General features: G+C 40.5%; 1 protein-coding gene across 2 annotated transcripts in view; it reads left to right on the top strand.

Annotated features, from left to right (window-relative positions):
* faf1 (Fas (TNFRSF6) associated factor 1) overlaps positions 1–14,084 on the top strand; it is a 415,349-nt gene that overhangs the window by 14,711 nt on the left and 386,554 nt on the right. For both annotated transcript variants that reach the window (XM_043699222.1, XM_043699221.1), the window contains exon 3: positions 7,710–7,756. In XM_043699222.1, the coding sequence (XP_043555157.1) occupies positions 7,710–7,756 (47 nt within the window). The remainder of the gene's footprint in view (positions 1–7,709; positions 7,757–14,084) is intronic.

The following is a 14,084-nucleotide window of genomic DNA, read 5'->3' as shown; positions in this document are numbered from 1 at the left end:
TCAGGAGCGGGTATGTGTTTATTCCAAAGAAACATGCCTGAGTCAACCAGGCATAGTTAATTTTGAGTTAAAGAGAGGAAAGACCAAACTGTTGTGTGGCCATAATCATACCAGACCATAAGAGAGAGAGAGAAGCAATTGGTGATGATTTAACTTGAGGGCCACCAGACCGCAATTGAGGGAAGAGGTTGAGAAGGAAAGTCCTTCATGGTAACCTCAAACTGGTGATGGGAATTGAACTCACGCTGTTGGCATCACACTGCTCTGTAAACCAACGATCCAGCCAACTGGGCTAAACAGATTCCCAAGACCAAACTAGTGAAGCAGCTTACAAATATGTGAATGAAGGAAGATTGATAAAAGGGACTCAAACTGTGTGAATGTGGAGAACATGAGCAAAAGTAGATTTGCATGCAACATCTGGCAGTCTGAGCAAGAGGTTGGAACAATGAACTATGTTTTGAGGGAGAGTGGGAGGAGGTAAATGTAATGTAGCAACTGAAACTCACTTTGTAGTTTGTAGATATGAGAAAATATGTGGGCATTTGGGAGGTTTGAGCATGTCAGTTCCAAATTTGTTTCAGATTGAGAGTGCATGTTTGCAAACCATATAGGTCTAATATATCCTATGATGTCTGTGGGAATAGTAAACTTAACAGTCACATGTGCCAGTGACAGAGAAACTGTGTGAGGAATAAATTGTACAAAACATCACACATTTTTAAAAAAATATAGAGAGTACGTACATAAGTCAGACAAAGATAGAAGAGACACGAAGGCAAGATTAAGCAGTGGAAATGAAAGCATAAAATTACAAATGCTGATAGATGAAGCAAATGGGCATATTTGTACCAAATTGAATTCAATGTAGAGATGGAAATGTGTTGCTGGAGAAGCGCAGCAAGTCAGGCAGCATCTAGGGAACAGGAGAATCGACGTTTCGGGCATTAGCCCTTCTTCAGGAATGAGGAAAGTTTGTCCAGCAGGCTAAGATAAAAGATAGGGAGGAGGGACTTGGGGGAGGGGCGTCGGAAATGTGATAGGTGGAAAGAGGTCAAGGGGAGGGTGATAGGTCAGACTGAGGTGGGGGCGGAGAGGTCGGGAAGAAGATTCTATCAGGACATAGTGATCAAAAATGGTGTGTTTTGGCTTGTGCATGAGATGAATTTTCATAGACCAGCTGCCATATCTCACGAGGGTAGCAATCTAATCTCATTTTCACTGTCTTATCAATATAGTCAAGACTGCTTAAACAGGAGGTGCAAGACTTGCGCCCACACCTCCCCTCTCACCTCCCTCCAAGGCCCCAAAGGAAACTTCTTTCCACCTATCACATTTCCGACGCCCCTCCCCCAAGTCCCTCCTCCCTATCTTTTATCTTAGCCTGCTGGACAAACTTTCCTCATTCCTGAAGAAGGGCTAATGCCCGAAACGTCGATTCTCCTGTTCCCTAGATGCTGCCTGACCTGCGCTTCTCCAGCAACACATTTCCATCTCTGATCTCCACCATCTGCAGACCTCATTTTCTCTTCAATGAATTCAATGTAGGCAAACATATAGACCTCAAAAGAATAGAACCGTGTGCTCTGTGTGTGATGAATAGCTAGAACCAGTGAGGTCCAATGTGAGGTTGGGTTTGTAGATCATTGAGAAGTTATGAATGGGTACAGAAAATAATTACAAAAGCTCCTGGAATGATGGCCATTTCTAGAGGAATAGATAACACATGGCTGGAATTCCTGCTTCAGTTATGCAAAACCCTGTTTGGAGCACATCTGGAATACTTTGAGTAGTTATGGATATCACACCCTGGGAAGGATATATTAGCTGGCATTGGAGAACGGTTAATGTATTTACTCGAATGATATCTTCGATTCCAGGGTTAACTTCTGCGGAGAGGGAGACTACATAAGCAAGAGTTGTACTCCCTGAAAGTTCGATACTTAAGAGCTGATGTTGTTAAACTTTTTCAAGCTGGTAAGGGGAGCATATGGTGAGGTAGAAAAATAAATTTCCATTTGGGGAGTCTAAGACGAGGCACGGTCTAAAGATCAAAACCAATCCTTTTGGGTGAAATTAGGAAGCACTTTTAAAAGCAAAGGCTATTTGGAGCTCAGTTTTGCAAATAGCAATTGATGCCAGATCAATTAATTCATTGAGTTTTACTATTGGGTTGGTGAGGGGCGGTCAATGGAATTGGGTCACAGATCAGCCATGGGGAAAAGCTTAAGGGCAAAAGGTTCTACCTCTGTTCCTAATTTGTGTGTGTCACGTGTATAGTGTGCAAGCAGATTTAAGGGAGACACAAACGTTTTAAAAAAAAACAGACCATTTAGCCCTTCGAGCCTGCTCTAGCATTCAATATTATTATGTCCGATTGTCCAATTTAGTACCTTGTTCTTGCTTTCTTATCATATAATTCTTAGGGCTAAAGGAATGAAATGATATCCAACTCCTCAAAACATTCAGTGTTGCAGCCTCAACTGTTTCCAATGGCAAAGAATTCTACAGGCCAATCTATGGGTGAAGAAATTTCTCCTCTGCTCAGCCTTAAATGGTCTATCTTCAACTGTAATCTGTGACCCCTGGTTCTGGACTTCTGGGTATTTGGGAACATAGGGAAAACACAGGAAATGTCTAGTCCTGTTGGAATTTTATAGGTTTCTATCAGGTGAATGTAGTCCTAATCAATCTAGTCTAGTCCAGGTCACACCGAAGCATGTCTGTATCCCACTCATGGCTCACCCTCCCTATCCAGCTTTGAGCAAACTTGGAGATGTTACATTTATTCCCTTCATCTAAATCATTTATATACAGAGAAACCTTGATTATCTGGCAATTGATTGTCTGAATATTGGATTATCTGGCAAGATCACAAGGTCCCAATGCTTGGCTAAGCTATGTTATCTGGCATTCGATTATTTGGAATTCGTTTAACCGAACAAAATACTGCCATCGTTGTCTTTCGGACAGTTGAAGTTCCTCTGTATTGTGAATAGATGGAATCCAAGCACTGAGCCCCGCAGTACAGTAGTAGTCACTGCCTGTCTTGTGGAAAAAACTTGTTAATTCCTACTATTTGTTTCCTGTCTGCCAACCAGTTCTCTGTTCGTATCAGTAAACTAACCCCAATCCCATGCACTTTAATTTTGCATACCAATCTCTTCTGTTGTACCTTATTGAAGGCCTTCTGAAAGTCCAAGTAAACCACTTCTACTGGCTTCCCTTAATCAACTGTATTAACTATAGCCTTAAAATTCCAGTATATTTGTCAGCTTTCATAAATCTATGCTGATTTTGTCCAAACCTGGCATTGCTTTCTAAGTGCTCTGCTATTAAATCTTTTATAATGGACTTTAGAACTTTCTCCACTACCGATGTCAGGTTAACCCGTCTATAATTTGCTGCTTTCTGTCTACTTTTTTAAGTAGAGTGGTTACATCAGCAACTCCTCAATCCATTGGAAGTATTTCAGAATCAGTAGAAGATTTTAATGAGCGCCAATGTATCCATTGCATCTTGTGTTGTTGAGTTCTCTGGAATGTAGAATATTGGGCCCTGGAAATTTATTATCTTTAAACCTATCAGTTTGTCCAACACAGTTTTCCATCTAACAATTTCTTTCAGTTCCATATGCATCACACACATGGTTAAGAAGGTGTTTAGCATGCTTGTCTTCATTGCTCAGATGTTTGAGTATAGGCGTGGGGATGTTATGTTGAGGTCGTACAGGACGTTGGTGAGGTATCTTCTGGAGTATGTTGTTCAGTTCTAGTTGCCCTGTTAAACGAAGACTCTTATTAAGCAGGAGAAGATTCAGAAATTATTTACCAGCATGTTGCCAGGAATAGAAGGTTGGAGTTATAAGGTGAGGCTGGTTAGGCTGGGACTTTTTTCATGGAGCAGAGGAGGTTGAGGGGTGATCTTATAGAGGTTTATAAAATAATGAGGGGTATAGACAAGGTGAATGGCAGGGGTCTTTTCCCTTGGATGGGAGATGTCAAGATTAGGGGGCATACTTTTAAGGATTAGTGGTGCTGGAGGAGCACAGCGGTTCAGGCAGCATCCAAGGAGCAGCGAAATCGACATTTCAGGCAAAAGCCCTTCATCAGGAATAAAGGCAGTGAGCCTGAAGCGTGGAGAGATAAGCTAGAGGAGGGTGGGGGTGGGGAGAATGTAGCATAGAGCAAGAGCTTCAGGGCAGAGGAAATTACCTGGGGGTTGCAGTGGGAGAGGGACTCCCTGAGATTCTTGTAGAGAGAGGAGGAGCAGTGAGCCTGAAGCACCACTAATCCAGAATCTGGTTTCCAGCATCTGCAGTTATTGTTTTTACCTCGTTGATTTTAACCCTACTGCGAATCCTCTTGCAAGGATGCCTGCCTTGAAGAAGTTTTCCTCCTCTCTCTACAAGAATCTCAGGGAGTCCCTCTCCCACTGCAACTCCCAGGTAATTTCCTCTGCCCTGAAACTCTTACTCTCTGCTACTTTCTCCTTATTCCCACCCTCCTCTAGCTTCTCTCTCCACGCTTCAGGCTCATGCCTTTATTCCTGATGAAGAGCTTTTGCCCGAAACGTCGATTTCGCTGCTCCTTGGATGCTGCCTGAACTGCTGTGCTCTTCCAGCACCACTAATCCAGAATCTGGTTTCCAGCATCTGCAGTCATTGTTTTTACCTGGCATATTTTTAAGGTAAGAGGAGATAAATTTAAAGATATGAAAGGCAGTTTTTTTTAGTGTTCGTGTGTGGAATGAGCTTCCAGAGAGGAAGTGATGGATGCGTGTATAGTTACAATGTTTAAAAGACATTTGGATAAGTCTATGATTAAGAAGTGGTTGGAGGGATATGGGCCAAGCACATATAACCGGTTCGGTGTCTGTATACAACCCCTACTATAGTTTTCTGCCTCGTCGTGTTTCTAAGCTTCAGCCATGCCGATTCCACTTCACCAGAGCTAATATTGTGTTAATTTCTGATGCCCAAAACATTGACTTTCTTGCTGCTCAGATGCTGCCTGACCTGCTGTGATTTTTCCAGCACCACACTTGACCAACTCTGATTTTTTCAGCATCTGTAGTCCTCACTAAATCCTTAATTTCCTCTTTAACCAGCAGTGCTACCCCATCATCTTGTCCTATTTGTATGTCCTTCCTAAAAACTGAATACCTTTTGACATTCAATTCTTGTTGTTGATGTCACTTTTAGACACACTTCACCAATCCCTTCACTATGATGCTGCTACAGGATGCTTTTTCTCCATACTGCTTCAATTGCCTGCACAATATACTCTTCCCGAACTGCTTTACCACAATGCCAACTGTTGGATGCTCTTTCAAACTGCTTCACTATGATGCAGGATACTTGGTAGCAACATGCACACAGTCAGATGAAGACTGACGAATGTGAGGAAGTGAGATATAGTGTACAGTTAGAATGAGACAAGAAAAGTAGCTACATGGCTGCAATGTTTGCAGAGAATCCAAGGAGGAAATGACTGAGCAGTGAGAGTGGCTGCATTTGTGCATCACGCTACGCAGAGAAGGATTGCAAGTCACACAAAGCAATCCTGCATTTGATGATGTTTCTCACATGCTGAGGCTACACAACCTATGACTTATTTTGAAGTATAGTCCACGACTTCCATTGAGGATCTCAGAAAGAGCTAATGCAGGGAGACATGTAATCTGTGAGCGAACCATTTACAAGCAAGCCATGTTAAAAGTGAGGATGTGCAGACAGATAGACCAGATGCCACTGATACCAGTAGCGAGGAAGAAAGAGTGTGCATGTGTGTACTGCTATCACCAAACATTTAGTGAGCAACTCTACGAACCACAAAGATGGGATGAATTGCAAGAACCACAGAAGAGAGAAACATTGCAAAGCGGAGAGCATGTTTTGTGCTTTGTAATTTATTTGTGGTGCTCACATGCTATTTTGTTGATTTAGTATGTTGAACATCCTCTGTACTTTTGGGCTTTGGTCTACCTTCCTAAATAAGAGTGACGTAGAAATGTAAGCATTTGGTTGTGTCTGACAAAGTTAGGGTTTTGAAAAGCTATCTGGAGTTGAGGATTTTCAGTCAGTGCAATGGAAATGTTTTTTGAGTAATTGATAAATTAACTTAATTTTATATACAGATCTTGTGATTTGCTCTGTTGGATTTTCATCTGAGTTGGGCCGAAGGGTCTGTTTCCATGCTTTATGACTCTTGGGAGATGTTTTTATCCAGTGCAAATTTGTGGTATGTATTCTGTGGTAAAACCTTGGTCTGAGGAATATCAAATATAACCCATTAAAGGATGGGAAGAAAATAAAACACATAAAAGTCACAATTGATGCAAATAATGGTTTACCAAGAAAATTATATTCTTGTTATGGTACTTATGTGTATATTTAAGTTGATTTGAATATATATTGTGATATGTGTCTGTGTATATACAGACTCCTTGAAGCAGAACTTGGATCATGTGAAAGAAAGTTGTTAATTGGACAATGGCGTATTCCACGTTTTGGCTTTATGTTGGTAAAAGCAGCAGGGGTGCACATGTACTGTTGTACTGAAGCTAATTTCGGTGAAATAAAAAGGGAACTAACAAATTAATAGGTAAACAGTGGAAATTGTTCAAACAGGAGATCGTTTAGATACAGGGAAAAATACTCCCTACAAGAAACAAAGAGGTCATACTAACATGCTGGAAAAAGCTTTGGTTAAGCCGTTGTGACAGTATTGTACTCACTTTTGGAAAGTTGAAGAAGGATGTCTGTATCCGCTGTATCATGTTCAGCTCATTCCTGAAATTTACAAAGATGATATATCGTAGAATTTGGAAACTCTATACAGAGAGACTTGTAGAATTAGACTTTTGAAAGAATAGTGAAGGTTAAAATAAATTTTGTGAACTTGTTTAATATCACAAAAAAATTGATGGGAAACTAATTTCCACTAATCAATGAAGTGGTAACCCAAACATTGTAAGGAAAGCTTAAAGTAATTGTTTTATGTATAGATTCTTAGTGCATGGAATGTGCTAGAAGCAGTGATGAGTGAATTGTTAGCAACTTTCAGAAGTAGAGTGGTTAATTTTGAATAAGAAAATGAAAAGGGCAGAAAAATGAAATAAATTCACAAGTTTTGAGAAGATTTGTAGCTCAGATTGAGGTTCTGGATGTGGGTTTGCTTGCTTGAAAATGAACCTTGCAGCTCAGCGAGCAAACCTACATCCACAAATTGGCCACTTGATTTCAGATGCACAAGGAACTGGATGATCAGCTGCACTGTAAATTTCAAGAATCTATTTACGCTTGCAATCTGGTTAAAACATCTGTGCCCCTAAATTGCTGTGATTCTGGGATTCTATCACAAGATGGTGACAGAAGGAGACAATGCCCTTATGTCCCCTCTCTCTCTCTCTCTCTCTCTCTCTCATTTTGCCAAAGTTAACCCTGGGAGAAATGGCAACAACAGCAGAAATTGTACTATGTTGTCACTCTTGGCACCAAAATGGTCGTCTTCGATTTTTCTTCAGCCTAATCAAATGTCCTTGATATGAAGGCAAAATTTTGCAGGTGCTGGGAGACTGAAATTAATTTGGAAAAACTGAGCAGGTCTTGCAGCACTTTTGGAGAGAGAAATAGTTAACATTTCAACTCTGTTCTTTGGAATTGATATGGTTCTGATAGTGTTTTTATGTTTTGCATTTATTTGCAGGCGGCTATTAATGGAATAATTCCACAAGAGAATGGCATTTTACAGAGGTAAGTAACCTTTATGCTTTTTCATGTATTTGAAGTTCTTGTACAAATTTTTCAGATATTGAAGTATAAAATTTTGAAAAGATTTTTGCTTGGTAAAGTTACATTTTGCTGAATTTGAGTTTTAAATTTTCCAAACTGAGATGTTGTTTAACATCAACTTAAATAATGTTTTTGACATTTTCTGTCGTTGTTCTGTTATAAATACTGATTTAGTAAGTATTTCTATTCCTGTATTTAAACATTAAAAAAATTCTGAAAACACTTGGTAGCCACATCCGTGAGAGAGAAATAGTTCAGATTTCAGGTTGATGTCCTTTCATCAGAACTGGGAAAAGCTAGAAATGTACTGGATTTTAACTAAGTGAAAGGGGAGTTTGTCAAGTTGTCTTGGACCTCATAGGGTTTTATCTTTTGAACCAGCCTTCCATGTGGGATCTTGTCAAAGACCTTACTGAAGTCCATGTGAACTACATTAATTGCACTACCTTCATTAATATATTTAATCCCCTATTTAAAAAAAACTCAATCTCCATGTGATAAATCTATGCTATCTCCGATCAATCCCTGCCTTTCGAAGTATTATTCACACCTGTCCTTCAGAATTTTTTCCAACAATTTCTCTATCACTGACATCAGACTAACTGGTCTGTAATTACTTGGCCTATCTCTGCTGCCCTTCTTGAACAAAGGAACCATAACAGTTTATTCTCCAGGCATCTGAAACTTCACCTGTGGCCAGCAAAATGTTAAATATCTCTGCCAGGACTCCAGTAATCTCCTCCTTTACCCCCCTTACAACCTGGGATACATCTCATTCTGCCCTGGGGATTTGTGCACCTTTATGCTCACTCAAACATTTAATAATGCCTTCTTATTAATCTTAACATGCTATCAGACTTTACAATACCAACTGAAATCTCTACCGTCAATGCCTTTCTCTTCTGAACACAGATGAGAAATATTCGTTTAAGACCTCATCCATGTCCTCTGGCTCCACACACTGATTGTCCCTTTGGTCTCTAATAGACCCCACTCTTTCCCTCATCATTCTCTTACTCTTAGCATACTTACAAAATGCCTTGGGGTTTTCCTTAATCCGATCTACCAAAGGTATTCCATGGCCCTCCTTTGTCCTTATAATTTCTTTCTTAAGCAGCCCCCTACACACACCATACTCCTGAAGGTGCCTCCCCTGTTTTTAATGAACACTACCGAACATGCTTCCTTTTTCTTACGCTCAACATCCTTTGACATCCAGGATTCTCTGCACTTGCCCTTCACTCTTAAAAGAACACGCTGGCCCTGAATTCTCACTGTACTACTTTTAAAAGGCTCCCATTTTCCAAATGTAGACTTACTTGCAAGTAGTTTTTCCCACTGTGTTTGCCAGATCCTGTCTGAAGATATTGAAATTGGCCCACTTTAGACACTTAACTTGTGCACTATCTATCCCTTTCCATAATAATTTAAAAACTTAGAGTTATGATCATTATCCTCAAAATGCTTACCCACTGACACTTCAACCATTTGCCTGGGTTTGTTCCATAGGGTTAGATCTAGCAGTGCCTCTTCTCTCGGAGGTATACCTATATACTGGCATAACTCAGTTTTTCCTTTTCTGAGCTAGCATTATCTAATTCCTTGCAGGTTTGAACCCAGAATCACTGTCAGAAAAATAACTTTGATTTTATCTCAATATTGTTTATCCTCCAGGAAGTCTGGTTAAGTGATCATTTATTGTAATCCCAAGACATTGCCAGAAATCATAGTCCAGAGGAACCTAGTTCTTAAAGGGATCATCACCCCATCGCAAAATCTAATGTTTTTTATCCCAAAAGCATTTGGACCATCACAGAGGGAAAGGAAGATCTATCTGAAGCACTGCTATAAATGTTTCAGTATCAGAGAAGTCACAAAAAAATGTGAGGAAGCACTATGTGGGGAAATATAGTTGATGTAGCTTTGGACGTGAGTGTGTTTATAATGAAATTTAATTGGTAACCTATGGAGAAGAAGTTGAGGAAAAGAAGAATCTGAGGTGGATGATTATTAGGTGATATAAAAACAGAAATTGCTAGGAAACCTCAGCAGGTGTGACAGCATCTGTGGAGAGAAGTCAAAATTAATGTTTTGTGTCCAGTGACCCTTACTCAATGAATTATTTGATGAGCTTGGGATAGAAATTAAAAGCAAAGTTGATGACATTTTACAGTTAAGATCAAGATCAGAAAAAACACTGATTTAAAGTAATCAATATACTGGTAAAAGAGATGCAGCTGGGAACTGGAGTATGACGGAAATAGGTATGTCCCATGGGTCCGATGAAAAAAGATACACATCCCATATGAGTAACCTTGACAAGACAGGAGGAAGGAAGCGAAGTTCAAGAAATTGCTATTCAATGTATGCATGTCAACAGCCAGGAATAGGAGAGTGGTGGTGGATGGAAACTGGTTGAGACTGTACTCGAAGAAGAAATCATAATTGGAAGAGGAATGGGTCATTTGTAGACCCTTGAGCCGATGGCACCATTTGATAACATCATGATTGGTATTTTGTCGCCTGTAATTTCTAAATTACTCATTATCCCTTTTGAACCCATGTCAATCAACCGAACTCAACCTTAAAAAATGTCCAATGACTCTCCTGCTAAGGCTCTCAAGGGAAGAGACTTTACAGACTAATGAGCTTCTGAGAGAAGAAAAGTTACCCCCTCTGTATCTTAAGTGGGAGATTTCTTATTTTCAGACTGTGTCCCTTAGCTTTGGTCGATTCCGCAAGGGAAACATCCTTTCAACATCTACCCTTTCAGGTGCTCTCAGGATTTACATACTGAATTAAGATCATTCCTCAATCTTTTAAACTACAATGGATACAGACTCAATCTTTCTCAATAAGATCTTCAAAGTTTTAAATTGTACTGATAGTGGATGTAAAATCTTGGATGTCCCTGGTGAGGATGAGACAGGGCCAGGCAACTGGTAATTATTGAAGAAACAGGAGAGATGGAGTTAGAAAGAATCTGAGCAAGAGGAGGAAAAAAATGTAGGGTTGTGAAGAAATTGTAGGTTTATCAGGGCAGTCCTGTTTATCAGTCTTGGCAAAGAGAGGTAATTTGGCTGTTCAGAGTTGAGGGTCTGAGAGTTTGGAGTTTGTGAACAGAAGATCTCCTACTAATGGAGAAATCTTGTATGTTTCGTTTTTCTAAACTCTGGTAAATTATCTCCAGCTTTGGCTAAGCAGTTGTTTAGCTGTCATTGATAACTCAACTTATTCGTCACAGGAATCAGCTGGTAAATTTCTTTAGTACTGCCTCCAATGCTAGTATGGACCAGCAACCATTATTCTATTAGTTTTAAAATAGTGATGGAAGAAGGTAAACCAGATATAAAAGTATACGTTCTAAATTGGAGAAATGCCAATTTTGATGGTATGAGGCAAGAACTTTCAAAAGCTGATTGGGGGCAGATGTTTACAGGTAATGGGATGGCTGGAAAATGGGAAGCCTTCAGAAATGAGATAATGAGTGCGCAGAGACAGTATATTCCTGTTAGGATGAAAGAAAAGTCTGATAGGTATAGAGAATGCAGGATGACTAAGGAAATTGAGGGTTTGGTTAAGACAAAAGGAAGCATATGTCAGGTGCAGACAGGACAGATCAAGTGAATCCTTAGAGTGTAAAGGCAGCAGGAGTACTTAAAAGGGAAATCAGGAAGGTGAAAAGGGGACATGAGATAACTTTGACAAGTATAGAGTTCAGTAGAATTCAAATGGATTTTACAAATACATTAAGGACAAAAGGGTAATTGGGGAGAGAATAGGGCCCCCTCAAAGATCAGTAAGGTGGCCTTTGTGTGGCGCCGCAGGAGATGGGGGAGATACTAAACGGGTATTTTGCATCAGTATTTACTGTAGAAAAGGACATGGAAGATACAGAGTGTAGGGAAATAGCTGCTGACATCTTGAAAAATGTCCATTTTACAGAAGAGGAAGTATTAAATGTCTTGAAAATGGATAAAAGTGGATAAATCCCCAGGACCTGATCAGGAGTACCCCAGAACTCTGGGGGAAGCTAGGGAAATGGTTGTTGGGCCTCTTGCTAAGATATTTGTATTATCGATAGTCACAGGCGAGGTGCCGGAAGACTGCAGGTTGGCTAACGTGGTGCCACTATTTAAGAAAGGTGTTAAGGACAAGCCAGGGAACTATGGACCGGTGAGCCTGACGTCGATGATGGGCAAGGTCTTGGAAGGAATCCTGAGGGACAGGGTGAACATGTATTTGGAAATGCAAGGACTGATTAGGGATAGTCAACATGGCTTTGTGCGTGGGAAATTACATCTCACAAACTTGATTGAGTTTTTTGAAGAAGGAACAAAGGGGATTGATGAGGGCAGAGCGTAGACGTGATCAATATAGACTTCAGTAAGGCGTTCAGCAAGGTTCCCCATGGGAGACTGGTTAGCAAGGTTAGATCTTGTGGAATACAGGGAAAACTAGCCATTTGGATACAGAACTGGTCCAAAGGTAGCAGACAGAGGGTGGTAATGGAGGGTTGTTTTTCAGACCAGTGAGCCCTGTGACCAGGCTCAGTGCTGGGTCCGCTACTTTTGATCATTTATATAAATGATTTGGATGTGAGCTTAAGAGGTATAGTTCGTAAGTTTGCAGATGATGCCAAAATTGGAGGTGTAGTGGACAACAAAAAAGGTGTTACCTTGGATTACAATGGGATCTTGATCAGATGGGCCAATGGGCTGAGGAGTGGCAGATGGAGTTAAATTTAGATAAATATGAGGTGCTTCATTTTGGGAAAGCAAATTTTAGCAGGACTTGTACACTTAATGGTAAGGTCCTAGAGAGTGTTGCTGAACAAAGAGACCTTGAAATGCAGGTTCATAGCTCCTTGAAAGTGGAGTCGCAGGTAGATAGGATAGCGAAGAAGGCATTTGGTATGCTTTCCTTTATTGGCCAAAGTATTGAGTACAGGAGTTGGATGTCATGTTGCAGCTGTATAGGACATTGGTTAGGCCACTTTTGGAATATTGCATACAATCCTCTTGTGAAACTTGAAAGGGTTCAGAAAAGATTTACAAGTATGTTGCCAGGTTTGGAAAATTTCAGCTATAGGGAGAGGCTGAACAGGCGAGGGCTGTTTCCCCTGGAGTATTGGAGGCTGAGGGTGACCTTACAGAGGTTTATAAAACCATGAGGGGTATGCATAGGGTAGATAGACAAGGCCTTTTCCCTGTGTTGGGGGAGTTTAGAACTAGAGAGCATAGGTTTAGGGTGAGGGGGGAAAAGATGTCAATGAAATCTGAGGGGCAGCTTTTCACGCAGCGGGTGGTGCGTGTGTGGAATGAGCTGCCAGAGGAAGTGGTGAAGGCTAGTACAATTGCAACATTTAAAAGGTATCTGAATGGGTATATGAATAGGAAGGGTTTGGAGGGATTATGGGCCAGGTGCTGGCAGGTAGGACTAGTTTGGGTTGGGATATCTGGTCTCCATGGACGTATTGGACTGAAGGGTCTGTTTCCATACTGTATAACTCTATGACTCTGTCCTTTTTTAACTGCGGGAACCAAAATTATACTTGGTATTCCAGGTGTGGTCTTACCAACACGTTACACAGTTGGATCAAGATTTCCCTGTTTTCAAATTCCAACTCTATAACAATAAAGATTAAAGTTACATTTTTCTTCTTAGTTCATAATGCATCTGCATACTAACGTTGTATTTCATGCACAAGAACATTGGAATCTCTCTATGCTGGACTGTTCTGGTGTCTCTTACATTTAAATAGTCTTCTGATTTTCTGTGCCAAAGTTGCATGACCTCGCATTTTCTTACATGAAACTCCATATCCCAAGCTTTTGACCACAAACTCAATCTATAGCACCTTGCAGATTCCTAAGTGTTCTTGTCACAAAATACCCTCCCATCTATTTTCATATCATCAGCAAATTTAGATATATCACAGTCTGTCCCATCCTCCAAGTCAGTTATAAAGGTAGTAAATAATTGTGGCCTGAGGACCGATGCATGTTGCATTCCACAAATTAAGTTGCTCCAACCTGAAAAAGACCCGTTAATTGCAAAAGAGCACCAACTATCACTAGTATACATGCACACAGACGAAGAGGGACACCAGTTCAACTGGGACAATACATCCATCCTGGGACAGGCTAAACAAAGACATGCATGAAAATTCCTAGAGGCATGGCATTCAAATTGGAACTCCATAAACAAACATATCGATTTGGACCCTATTTGCCAACCCAATTGGAGGTGTAGTAGACAGCGAAGAAGGTATTTAAAAGGCATCTGG

The sequence above is a fragment of the Chiloscyllium plagiosum genome, chromosome 11 (genome assembly GCF_004010195.1).
Source record: "Chiloscyllium plagiosum isolate BGI_BamShark_2017 chromosome 11, ASM401019v2, whole genome shotgun sequence".
Lineage (NCBI taxonomy): Eukaryota > Metazoa > Chordata > Chondrichthyes > Orectolobiformes > Hemiscylliidae > Chiloscyllium > Chiloscyllium plagiosum.
This window is presented reverse-complemented; position numbering and strand designations above follow the sequence as displayed.